At 45.3% G+C, this 13385-nt stretch overlaps 1 protein-coding gene across 4 annotated transcripts; it reads left to right on the top strand.

Annotated features, from left to right (window-relative positions):
- Window positions 1–4234: 4234 nt before the first annotated feature.
- STRA8 (stimulated by retinoic acid 8) lies at window positions 4235–11507 on the top strand. 4 transcript variants are annotated; one of them, XM_077266784.1, is made up of 9 exons: window positions 4235–4419; window positions 6864–7056; window positions 7150–7225; window positions 8180–8264; window positions 8495–8653; window positions 9237–9525; window positions 9603–9679; window positions 10523–10628; window positions 10717–11506. In XM_077266784.1, the coding sequence occupies exons 2-9, from the start codon at window positions 6892–6894 to the stop codon at window positions 10792–10794; spliced, it is 1035 nt and encodes a 344-aa protein (XP_077122899.1). In that variant the 5' UTR covers window positions 4235–4419; window positions 6864–6891; the 3' UTR covers window positions 10795–11506. The 4 variants fall into 4 exon arrangements, with proteins under 4 accessions (XP_077122899.1, XP_077122898.1, XP_077122900.1 ...); XM_077266783.1 differs by having other exon boundaries at window positions 4344–4442; window positions 10717–11507; XM_077266785.1 differs by having other exon boundaries at window positions 4344–4442; window positions 10526–10628; window positions 10717–10854.
- The last annotated feature ends 1878 nt before the right edge of the window (window positions 11508–13385 follow it).

The following is a 13385-nucleotide window of genomic DNA, read 5'->3' as shown; positions in this document are numbered from 1 at the left end:
TCATAGTTAAAATAGAACAGGTACAGTCATGGTGACACTGCTCGGTACTGTCATGGCGACACTGTGGTTGGTACTGTCATGGCGACACTGTGGTCGGTACTGTCATAGGGACACTGGTTGGTACTGTCATGGCAACACTGGGGTCGGTCCTGTCATAGGGACACTGTGGTCGGTACTGTCATATGGACACTGTGGTTGGTACTGTCATGGTGACACTGGAGTTGGTCCTGTCATACGTACACTAGAGCAGGTACTGTCACAGCGACACTGTGGTCAGTACTGTCATAGGGACACTGCTTGGTACTGTCATGGCGACACTGTGGTTGGTACTGTCATGGGGACACTGTGGTCGGTACTGTCATAGGGACACTGTGGTCGGTACTGTCATATGGACACTGTGGTTGGTACTGTCATGGTGACACTGGAGTTGGTCCTGTCATACGTACACTAGAGCAGGTACTGTCACAGCGACACTGTGGTCAGTACTGTCATAGGGACACTGCTTGGTACTGTCATGGCGACACTGTGGTTGGTACTGTCATGGTGACACTGGAGTTGGTCCTGTCATACGTACACTAGAGCAGGTACTGTCACAGCGACACTGTGGTCAGTACTGTCATAGGGACACTGCTTGGTACTGTCATGGCGACACTGTGCTTGGTACTGTCATGGCGACACTGTGGTTGGTACTGTCATGGGGACACTGTGGTCGGTACTGTCATGGCGACACTGTGGTCGGTTCTGTCACAGTTACAATAGAACAGGTACTGTCATATCGACACTGTGGTCGGTACTGTCATGGTGACACTGTGCTCGGTACTCTCATGACGACACTGGGGTCGGTTCTGTCATACTTACACTAGAGCAGGCACTGTCATAGCGACACTGTGGTCGGTACTGTCATAGGGACACTGTGGTTGGTACTGTCATGGCGACACTGGGGTTGGTCCTGTCATACGTACACTAGAGCAGGTACTGTCATAGCGACACTGTGGTCATTACTGTCATAAGGATACTGCTTGGTACTGTCATGGCGACACTGTGGTTGGTACTGTCATGGTGACACTGCGTTCGGTACTGTCATGGCGACACTGTGGTCGGTTCTGTCACAGTTACAATAGAACAGGTACTGTCATATCGACACTGTGGTCGGTACTGTCATGGTGACACTGTGCTCGGTACTGTCATGGTGACACTGTGCTCGGTACTGTCATGACGACACTGGGGTCGGTTCTGTCATACTTACACTAGAGCAGGTACTGTCATAGCGACACTGTGGTCGGTACTGTCATAGGGACACTGGTTGGTACTGTCATGGCGACACTGGGGTCGGTCCTGTCATAGGGACACTGTGGTCGGTACTGTCATATGGACACTGTGGTTGATACTGTCATGGCGACACTGGGGTTGGTCCTGTCATACGTACACTAGAGCAGGTACTGTCATAGCGACACTGTGGTCAGTACTGTCATAGGGACACTGCTTGGTACTGTCATGGCGACACTGTGGTTGGTACTGTCATGGGGACACTGTGGTCGGTACTGTAATAGGGACACTATAATCGGTACTGTCATAGTGACACTGTGGTCAGTACTGTCATGGCGACACTGTGGTCGGTACTGTCATTGCGACACTGTGGTCGGTACTGTCATGTCGACACTGTGGTCGGTACAGTCATGGCGACAGTGTGATCAGTATTGTCATAATGACACTGCAGTCGGTACTGTCATGGTGACACTGTGGTCGGTACTGTCATAGTTACACTAGAGCAGGTATTGTCATAGTGACACTGTGGTCGGTACTGTCATGGTGACACTGTGGTCGGTACTGTCATAGGGACACTATGGTCGGTACTGTCATGGCGACACTGTGCTCGGTACTGTCATAGCGACACTGTGCTCGGTACTGTCATAGCAACACTGTGGTCGGTACTGTCACAGAGACACTGTGCTCGGTACTGTTATAGTGACACTGTGGTCGGTACTGTCACGGCGATACTGTGGTCGGTAGTGTCACGGTGACACTGTGGTCAGTACTGTCATTGGGACACTGGTCGGTACTGTCATAGCGACACTGTGGTCGGTACTGTCATTGCGACACTGTGCTCAGTACTGTCACTGCGACACTGTGGTCGGATCTGTCATACTTACACTAGAGCAGGTACTGTCATAGCGACACTATGGTCGGTACTGTCATAGGGACACTGTGGTCGGTACTGTCATGGCAACACTGTGGTTGGTACTGTCATAGGGACACTGTGGTCGGTACTGTCATGGCGACACTGTGGTCGGTACTGTCATAGTTAAAATAAAACAAGTACAGTCATGGTGACACTGTGCTCGGTACTGTCATTGCGACACTGTGGTTGGTACTGTCATAGGGACACTGTGATCGGTACTGTCATCGTAGCACTGTGTTCGGTACTGTCATGGTGACACTGTGGTCGGTTCTGTCATAGTTACAGTAGAGCAGGTACTGTCATAGCGACACTGTGGTCGGTACCGTCATGGTGACACTGTGGTTGGTACTGTCATAGGGACACTGTGATCGGTACTGTCATGGCAACACTGTGTTCGGTACTGTCATGGCGACACTGTGGTCGGTTCTGTCATACACTAGAGCAGGTACTGTCATAGGGACACTGTGGTCGGTACTGTCATGGCGTACACTGTGGTCGGTACTGTCATAGGGACACTGTGGTCTGTACTGTCATAGGGACACTATAGTCGGTACTGTCATAGTGACACTGTGGTCAGTACTGTCATGACGACACTGTGGTTGGTACTGTCATGGCGACACTGTGGTTGGTACTGTCATGGCGACACTGTGGTCAGTACTGTCATGGCGACAGTGTGATCAGTATTGTTATAGCGACACTGCGGTCGGTACTGTCATGGCGACACGGTGGTCGGTACTGTCATAGTTACACTAGAGCAGGTACTGTCATAGCGACACTTTGGTCTGTACTGTCATAGCGACACTGTGCTCGCTACTGTCATAGCGACACTGTGGTTGATACTGTCACGGCGACACTCTGCTCGGTACTGTCATAGCGACACTGGTCGGTACTGTCATAGCAACACTGTGGTCGGTACTGTCATGGCGACACTGTGGTCGGTACTGTCATAGAGACACTGTGGTCGGTACTGTCATAGAGACACTGTGGTCGGTACTGTCATGGCGACACTGTGCTCTGTACTGTCATAGCGACACTGTGCTCGGTACTGTCACTGCAACACTGTGCTCGGTACTGTCACGGCGACACTGTGGTCGGTACTGTCATGGCGACACTGTGGTCGGTACTGTCACGGCGACACTGTGCTCGGTACTGTCACGGCGACACTGTGGTCGGTACTGTCACGGCGACACTGTGGTCGGTACTGTCACGGCGACACTGTGCTCGGTACTGTCACTGCGACACTGTGCTCGGTACTGTCACGGCGACACTGTGCTCGGTACTGTCACTGCGACACTGTGCTCGGTACTGTCACTGCGACACTGTGGTCGGTACTGTCACGGCGACACTGTGCTCGGTACTGTCACTGCGACACTGTGCTCGATACTGTCACGGCGACACTGTGGTCGGTACTGTCACGGCGACACTGTGCTCGGTACTGTCACGGCGACACTGTGCTCGGTACTGTCACGGCGACACTGTGGTCGGTACTGTCACGGCGACACTGTGGCTAAGTGTACAGCACCATAGTTGTCGCTGGCGTGTTCTCTGACAATGTTGCCCTTTGTTGAGGAATATGGCGCACAGTACGGCAGACACCCTGCGCATTACAGTGCCTGGCAGGACTGTCTCAGACCCTTGTGCCCGTCAGGTGTGGGCAGGATCGGTGCCAGCACCCGCCGACCGTGGACCAACCGCACCAAAAGGCAGAATCAAAATGGCGATGATAAAACACATCCTGAACAGGATGAGGAAAAATCGAAAGCGAACAGGGGCCCCAAGGGGCCACATAAACCTGGGTATGGCACTGGCTATAGGGTTGAACCTAATATGGTGAGTACTTTCTTGGGGTCACTGTGTCAGCAATTATAGGACTTTCACATAAGATTTATTTGGACACTTATAGGCCAATGGCCGCCTGTTCTGGGCCCCTGTATGGGGGGAGGTCACAGCAGCCTCCTGTCTGTGAGGAGGAGGGGGCTCCTATTATTTTACTTCATGTCCAGTCACGTTCTCCCGCCCTTTTTCCCTTTAGAATCCTGCCCTCCTGGCCTCCGCAGTACTGATACAGGTCTCCTCATTTCCTCTCATCTGATTGGTTGCCGAGAACGCCGATTGGGTTCTTCTTCCTTCCGATTGGTCAGAATCGTTGCTGGAGCGTAAAGTGATTGGTCTCCGCTGCAGCAGCTTCTAGTCAGCTGTAGATGGAATTCCGCGGCCTGAGGAGTCGGGAGAGCGACCAGGTGTGCGGGCAGGTCCTAGCGCAGTGAGTTGTGGGGAGACCCCCGGCATGTTACCTGTGCGGGGTCAGGAAGACCCCTTCATCTAGGAGTGCACTGATAGCCATCAACAAGCCAAGGGAAAACTCCTATGGAAGCCCCCTTCAAGGGGAAGCTACCCAGGAGAGTGGAGACCAGAAGTGTTGTCAGTTCAGTCCGAGTGCGACAACACCAAATATATTTAGTACTTTCTTTTCAGGCCATGTTTTATTTATTTTTTAAATTTAATGGTATTTTTTGGGGGGGGTATTTTTCTCTCATGTTTTTTTTTTACATTCACCATGTGGTATAAACAAAGCGGATAACGTTATTCCCTTTATTCCACGGCTCGATCAGAGTGCGACAACAACAAATCTGTTTATTTTTTTATTTTACATTAAAAAAAAAATCCTTTGATTTTGTGTTGTTTTTTTTAGTATTATTTTGGGGGGATTAAATATGACTTTTTTAAATCACTATTTATTATTTTGAATAGGGGAATACAAAAATCTATAATTTTTTTTATTCACTTTTTTACTGTGTTCCACATGTGTGTGTGAATTACCAACATCAATTTATACTTTGAGTCATTGCGGGTTTTTTTATTTTATTTTTTCCTTTTTTATTTTTAGTCCTTTTTTCTCCTATAATTTTTTTTTTACTTTTTTCTTATTTTTTAGTACTTCTTTCATCTATAAAGATTTTTTTTTTACTTTTCCCTTATTTTTTTAGTCCTTTGATCTAAAGGTTTTTTTTACTTTTTCTTATTTTTTTAGTCCTTTCATCTATAAATTTTTTTTTTACTTTTCTTTTAATTTTTAGTCCTTTCATCTATAAAGATTTTTTTTTTCACTTTCTTATTTTTTTTAGTCCTTCTTTTATTTATAAAGATTTTTTTTTTACTTTTTCTTATTTTTTTTTAGTCCTTTCTCTAAGGGCTCATTGCACGTCCTGATATTTCCGCTACTGTGAAAACCAGTACTGGAGATGTCCGTGTCTGTGTGTTTAATACTTGTGCCGTATCAGTATCACACATATCGGCGCCTGGGAATCAGCTGTCCTGTTCGTGCTGTTCCCCGGCGCCGGGTGCTGAAGACGGCTCACATCACCGCCCACTGCTCGCACTTGCAGGGAAGAATGTTGAGAGTTGTATTCAACTGATAACAGCGAGAGCAGGCGGTAGCTGATGGAGCCGTCGCCTGCGCATTAAATAATTTTACAAAAATGATGTGGGGTTCCTTTGTATTATTGATAACCAGCCAGGCAAAACTGACAGCTGCGGGATGCAACCTTCAGCTGTCAGCTTCAACAAGGCTGGTTATCAAGAATAGAGGGGTCCCCACACTGATTTTTTAAATTAGTTAAATAATTTTAAAAAATGGTGTGGGGTCTCCCCCCATTTTTGATAACCAGCCAAGCTAAAGCAGACAGCAGGGGGCTGGTATTCTCAGGCTGGTAAGGGGCCATGGATATTGGCTCCCACATCCTAAATAAAGCAGCCTGCAGCCTCCTAGAAAAGGCGCATCTATTAGACCCGTCAATTCTGGCACTTAGCCTCGCTCTTCCCACTTGCCCTGTATCAGTAGCAAGTGGGGTTCATATTTGTGGGGTTGATGTCACCTTTATATTGACTGGTGACATCAAGCCCACGGCTTAGTAATGGAGACTGGTGACTGAGTGTCAGTGACCGGCGGTGATGTCATTGAGGTTACCCCCAGTCACTGAGGCCAGTTTTTTCCCCTATAAACCTTTTTTTTACTTATTTTTTTTCAGGCCTTTCTCTTATAAAGCTGTTTTGTCTATAATTTTTTTAGTCCTTTCTCCTATAAAGCTTTTTTTTTTACTTTATTATTTTTTCATTTTTTTGTCCTATAAACCTTTTTTTTTTCTTTTTTTACTTTTTCTGTCTCCTATACTTTTATTTTCACTTTTTTATTATTTTTTTTAACTCCTTTCACCTATAAAGCTTGTATTTTTCTTTTTTATTTCTTCTGTCTCCTATAATGTTATTTTGACTTTTTTGTTATTTTTTTAGTCCTTTTTTCTCCTATAATACCATACTTGTATATTATGCCTCTCACAGATCAGAATAGGTAAAAGATGGCCTATTCTGGCATTATTAGGTCCCCGTACCCTGTCAGGGGCTTATGAGGCGACACAAAACTTCTTCCGCCCGTCTAACCGCTTAGATGCTGCAGTTGGTTTTCACAGCTGCATCTAAGGGGGTTAAATGACTGGGATTGGAGATATCTCTGATCCTGACCACAGTCAGCTGTCATAGACATTCTTATGTGCCATTCACTAACGGGTTAAAGGATTACTCTTAGGTAAGCGGCAAGTGACAAGTGGGCGGGGCATAACACAAGCTCCGCCCCTTTAGTAAGGAATGGATTCCGGTGTACTATGCTATGTGTTATCATTTGATCCAGATATACATGAAGGACGTGTGCGGTCTGGATGGACGCGGCAGGTGAAGGCGGCAGCCAAAAAGGGAGAAACAGCGGCAAGAGACCAGCAGCGAGAAAGCGGAAAGCGAGAACCCCGAGCTCCACATCTGTCCCGCAGCTCATCCAGAAACTACGGGACCTCGTGTTCCCCGAACCCGATACAAAAGCCACCAGGGTAGGGGAGCAAAGATTCCTCGCCCTAGGGCGCAATTCACACCCCCCACCTCAATTGTGATGTGTTGTTTTATGGACATTTCTCATAATCCAGAAAGAGGTTCTGCAGCAGGCGAAGCAGTACATCCTGCAGCTGGAGAGCACTCTGGACTCCCTGCTGAAAATGAAAGGTGAGCGTACAAAGATTGAAGCAGGACACAACGTTTTCTTATTTTTTATTTTTTTTGGGGGGGGGGAACCTTTTTTTTTTTTTTTTTGTACTATTAAAACTAGAAAACTTTTTGAGTCGCCAGAACTTTTATTTTTATATTAATTTAATTTTAATTTTTTTTTTAAGTTGACATAGCGACAGGACAGATTATTTAATTTGCAGGTTAAATTGATGTTTTCATTGGAGACATCCAAAACTTGATACCAAGTTTTTATATATTTTTTATTTTTTGTTTTTCCGTAATAACAAAAAAAATATTGTGGAGACTGAAAAATATAGATGATCAGCTACAGTATTTAAAAAAAAACAAAAACAATGTTAGAGGCCCCAGTGCTGACCCTGGGGACATGACTTTTAATCATTTTTTTTTTTTTTTTCTGAAAATAGCAATTCTTTTTTTTTTTTTGTGATCCCAGCTCTGTATATATACACCCAATAGAGCAAAGTGTCAGGAATAAAAAATAGATGTATTTAGCAATTTTTCATTGTTTTTTTACATTCCCCGGGATGTGACCGTACATCATAAGGAGGGTGCAGATATATTAAGGTCTCGCCACCATCTTGGCGCTGTGGCTTGGACATGATTACAAAATATTTTATATAGTACAAGAGATCAAAAAGGAAAATTAAAAAAAATATATATAGTAATAAAAAAAAAGGTTTTAAAAATATTTATAAAAAAATTAAGAAAACATAAAAATTGGAATCACCCATACAAAAAGAAATAAAGTGTTAAAAAAGTATATTAGAAGTGAAAAAAAAAAGTTATGGCTCTTGGAAGAAGGAGAGGAAAAAAGGAAAAGCGCAAAAATGAAAATTGTCCCAGTCTTTAAGGGGTTAATGTTAATGCAATGGTTGATTGGTGCATGTGCCATGGCCCGGTGTGTTATAATGTGGCCGCCTTGTCCCTCAGCTGACATTTTCCTGGAGCACAGCGCCCCCTACACCCTGGAGGACGTCAGGGAGGAATTCTTACAGCTGGTCAGTAGCGAGGAGGGGTAAGTGACAGAGACTAATGCAACCCATTTGGCCACCAGAGTAATGTATGGACAGGAGGCTATTTTTTTTGGTTGCTCTCCATTCTGGATGATAGAGGGGTGTCCCGGATGTTGGTCACCTTTTAAAAGATGTCATACGACAGAAAATAAAGGAGGACACATTGAGTACAACCCACTGTGAGGTTTTGTTTTGCCACTGACCTTTCACAAACTTATAATTTCAATGTTAGAGGCCCCACTGCTGACCCTGTGGATATCGATAACATCGACCCTGTGCTCCTGTACATGCAACCGGAAATTCAAGAAGACCTGGATGAAACAGTGGAAGAATTGAAAATCGAAAATACTGGAGAGCCTTTTTCCTCACCAGAGCTGATGGAATTCGAAAAGTAAGTATCATTTACAGTATGTAAAGCAGCTGTATTATACTCCAGAGCTGCACTCACTACTCTGCTGGGGCAGTCACTGTGTACATACATTACATTACTGATCCTGAGTTACATCCTGTATTATACTCCAGAGCTGCACTCACTATTCTGCTGGTGCAGTCACTGTGTACATACATTACATTACTGATCCTGAGTTACATCCTGTATTATACCCCAGAGCTGCACTCACTATTCTGCTGGTGCAGTCACTGTGTACATACATTACATTACTGATCCTGAGTTACCTCCTGTATTATACCCCAGAGCTGCACTCACTGTTCTGCTGGTGCAGTCACTGTGTACATACATTACATTACTGATCCTGAGTTACATCCTGTATTATACCCCAGAGCTGCACTCACTATTCTGCTGGTGCAGTCACTGTGTACATACATTACATTACTGATCCTGAGTTGCATCCTGTATTATACCCCAGAGCTGCACTCACTATTCTGCTGGTGCAGTCACTGTGTACATACATTACATTCCTGTATTATACTCCGGAGCTGCGCTCTATATCACAAATATATATATTTCCCCTCAGGTATCTGCGCTTCTACAAGCAGACGGTGGACCTTCTGGTGGAGAGCAGGGTGGTGTCTCAGGCGCAGGTCACGCTTCCTGTGGTGTCCAAGGCCATCTCCAATCTGTGGCAGGAGCTTCTCCAGAGCGGGAAAACCAACAATTATCAGAATTACTTTTCCCAAGACCGGACCGCCGCCTCGTGCTCCTTCTCCTCCCCGGACACCAGCTGCCCCAATGGGCGCATAAGAGACAGCGGGGCGGAGAGTCAGGAGGCCACCAGCTCGTTCCTGTCCTCCACCCCTGAAGATGTGAGTGATGGAGGTGGTCGGGCTCCGGGGAGACTCCTCGTCCGCCGCTGATCATCGCTTCCCTTTTCTGTCTTTAGATCCTGTTGGACGATGCGTTCGAATTGGCGGCTGTATTTCTAGATCAAGGAGCTAACCGGATGACGTCCAGCCCGGGGTAAGACGCCATCACTGCAGACGTGGAGCCCAGGTGTATGAGGAACGTGGGGGACACAAGCCTTACTCCAATCACAGCCAAAGCTGCAACAGCCCCTGCAATACAAGTGCATTTGTCTTTCGTTTACCTCTTAAAATCAAACAAAAAGTAATTATGTATAAAGTTACTGCACCAGCAGAATAGTGAGTGCAGCTCTGGGGTATAATACAGGATGTAACTCAGGATCAGTAATGTAATGTATGTACACAGTGACTGCACCAGCAGAATAGTGAGTGCAGCTCTGGGGTATAATACAGGAGGTAACTCAGGATCAGTAATGTAATGTATGTACACAGGGACTGCACCAGCAGAATAGTGAGTGCAGCTCTGGGGTATAATACAGGATGTAACTCAGGATCAGTAATGTAATGTATGTACACAGTGACTGCACCAGCAGAATAGTGAGTGCAGCTCTGGGGTATAATACAGGATGTAACTCAGGATCAGTAATGTATGTACACAGTGACTGCACCAGCAGAATAGTGAGTGCAGCTCTGGGGTATAATACAGGAGGTAACTCAGGATCAGTAATGTAATGTATGTACACAGTGATTGCACCAGCAGAATAGTGAGTGCAGCTCTGGGGTATAATACAGGATGTAACTCAGGATCAGTAATGTAATGTATGTGCACAGTGACTGCACCAGCAGAATAGTGAGTGCAGCTCTGGAGTATAATACAGGATGTAACTCAGGATCAGTAATGTAATGTATGTACACAGTGACTGCACCAGCAGAATAGTGAGTGCAGCTCTGGGGTATAATGCAGCCGGTAACCTACGACACCTGGTTTCTCGCGTTGCAGCAGTCCTACACCTGACGTTTCCCTATGGAGCAGTCCACAAGGTGAGGAGCAGCTGCACCAATATGTCTCTGATTTCTTGAGGAGGAAGTTCTCTCTTTGCCCGCAGGTAGGGGTGTGTATAGTGGGGTGTCAGTGTGGCCGGCGCAGTGCCCGTGACTCATACAGGAATATAACGCTTCCTTTCTGTTATTTAGGCCTCCGCTCCGCAGTACGATTACGAGACGCTGATGCTGAGATGCACAGAGAACTTCGATGACTTGGACGACCTCTGAGGATCGCTGCGCCGCCGTCCCGTACTGTTTGCCACTTCTGCCTCCTGAATAGGTCAACGTTTCCGTCCATCGTCTTGGGGAAGTTCGCTTATTTCTTAGTTATATAATTTATCTGGGAAAGCCGAGTGACGACCTCTGTCCGGGGATTCGTATCCGTTATCGCCCGGCTTTCCTAGAGGCAGACATTGCGCCAAATACCCCACAGCGTATAGCCAGTGTGAGCGGGAAATGCAAGGGTTAAAAGAACATGGAGAAGGACGGAATCCGGTCACATGACCTCCGACAACCATCCGTCACATGCGTCCCTGTAGTTGTCGGTCAGTTAAAGAGTATTATTATTATTTATTATTATTGGAGATCGGATTATTTTTGTGATTTATGGGAAAAATAAGAAAAACTTTTAAGATAAATATTTATTAAAAAAAAAAGTTTATATTTGTTACACTGTTATTAATGTTCAGTATTTTAATCACTCCCCCTAAAAATATTTTAAAAAAATTAATGCTGCACAAGTAGGCAGATTTGCCTTTCAGAGTCTGGAAAAGCTGGGTAGGAACCCAGATCAGTCATCCATCTTTTCACCCCAAAAAGAAACTGTAAGCAAGATTTGTGATGTCTGGGGAGCGACGATCTTAAATATTTGTGATGGTTTTTTTTTCGTGTTGTCTCGTTCACACTTTGTTACATATTATAATAAAATCTATTTATTGAGGAAATGTTCCGAGATTATTGTTTTATAATGGACTTTTACTAGATCCGGTGCGAAAAAGTCGACTTCTGCAATCACCCACATCCTGTCATTCCTGCAAAGAATGGAAATGGACTGTGAAGCTATATGTTCCCCAAGAGAGGACATTTTTAGTAGTCGCCTATTTTTTCTATTCACCTTTTTGATTTTTTTTTTTAAACATTTTTGCCGTTTTTTTTCATGACATTCATAGTATGGGTTAAGGTACAGTTTTATAGCTGGGATCAATAGAAACAGCATTTTTAGTGGTCAAATATTTTTCGTTTATTTTTTAATACTTTTATTTTGAATTTTGTGTTTACTTTTTTTTTTTTTTTTATCCCCCAATTGGCCCCATACAGTAATATTGTCTAACAATTAGCGCCAGTAAAGTAATTCTGGCCAACGTCTTGAAGTAATACCGGTTTTTATACTGTTATAATTTTCCCATCCTGATCCCTATTTTTGTAGTAATGTCCCTGTCTTGTAATAATGTCCCAACCTCATAGTAATGTCCCCATCCGGGTCCCTATATTGTAGTAGTGTCCCCCACACTGGTTCTCAGCTTGTTGTAGTGTCCCCATCTTGTAGTAATGTCCTCATCTTGTAGTAATGCCCCCATCCTGGTCCCCATCTTGTAGTAATATCTCCATCCTGGTCCCCATCTTGTAGTAATGCCCCCATCCTGGTCCCCATCTTGTAGTAATGCCCCCATCCTGGTCCCCATCTTGTAGTAATATCCCCATCCTGGTCCCTATCTTGTAATATCCCCATCCTGGTTCTCATCTTGTAGTAATATCTCCATCCTGGTCCCCATCTTGTAGTAATATCTCCATCCTTGTCCCCATCTTGTAGTAATATCCCCATCCTGGTCCCTATCTTGTAATATCCCCATCCTGGCTCTCATCTTGTAGTAATATCTCCATCCTGGTCCCCATCTTGTAGTAATATCCCCATCCTGGTCCCCATCTTGTAGTAATATCCCCATCTTGGTCCCTATCTTGTAATATCCCCATCCTGGTCCCTATCTTGTAGTAATATCTCCATCTTGGTCCCTAACTTGTAGTAATATCCCCATCCTATTCCTCATCTTTTAGTAATATCCCCATTCTGGTCCCCATCTTGTAGTAATATCCCCATCTTGGTCCCTATCTTGTAGTAATATCCCCATCCTATTCCTCATCTTGTAGTAATATCCCCATCCTGGTCCTTACCTTGTAGTAATGTCCCCATTGGCCTGCTCTTCACATACACATTAAAAAAAATTGAATTAATCCTTCTCGGTTGTCCTCGGTGAACAGCGTTTTCTTCTCTTCCACAGTCAGGGTGGTGCATGGTACGCCGACATCCGCTGCTGGCCACTGGCGGGTCGATGGCTGCTATTGCCCCGCATTACATTTCCATTGAATGTGCGCCCGCATCTTTTCCGGCATGTGATGGCGGTGTTAAGCCATCATCTGCATTTAACAGATGCAGCTGCTAACCTGTCCACCTGTGATGCCTGCACAGCGCGAGTCATCGATATGTTCACATGATGGCCAGGGGTCTTCAGAAGACCACCGTGCCTGTCATGAAGGTAGTCCTATGACACCCAACCTGGGGCTAGTGTTCATAGGAGACATGATTTTTGTGGTGGCATCCCTATGTCCACAAAAGGCTGATCTTTAACAAAATGTAATTAACTCAATCGTATGCTTTTCGCCACCACCAATTCTGCCATCGCCCAGTTGGTGGAGACGTCATGGAAATCGTAGATGCTCGTAATCTCGGGGACTTTGGAATGAAGTCTTTCATTGAGCTCTTGTGTTTAACACCAGTTTACGTGCAGGTACGGACTTTCTGGTCTAAGCTACTGGTCTACCCA

The sequence above is a fragment of the Ranitomeya variabilis genome, chromosome 5, assembly GCF_051348905.1.
Source record: "Ranitomeya variabilis isolate aRanVar5 chromosome 5, aRanVar5.hap1, whole genome shotgun sequence".
NCBI lineage: Eukaryota > Metazoa > Chordata > Amphibia > Anura > Dendrobatidae > Ranitomeya > Ranitomeya variabilis.
Note: the sequence above shows the minus strand (reverse complement) of the source record. Positions and strands in the feature narration are given on the sequence as shown.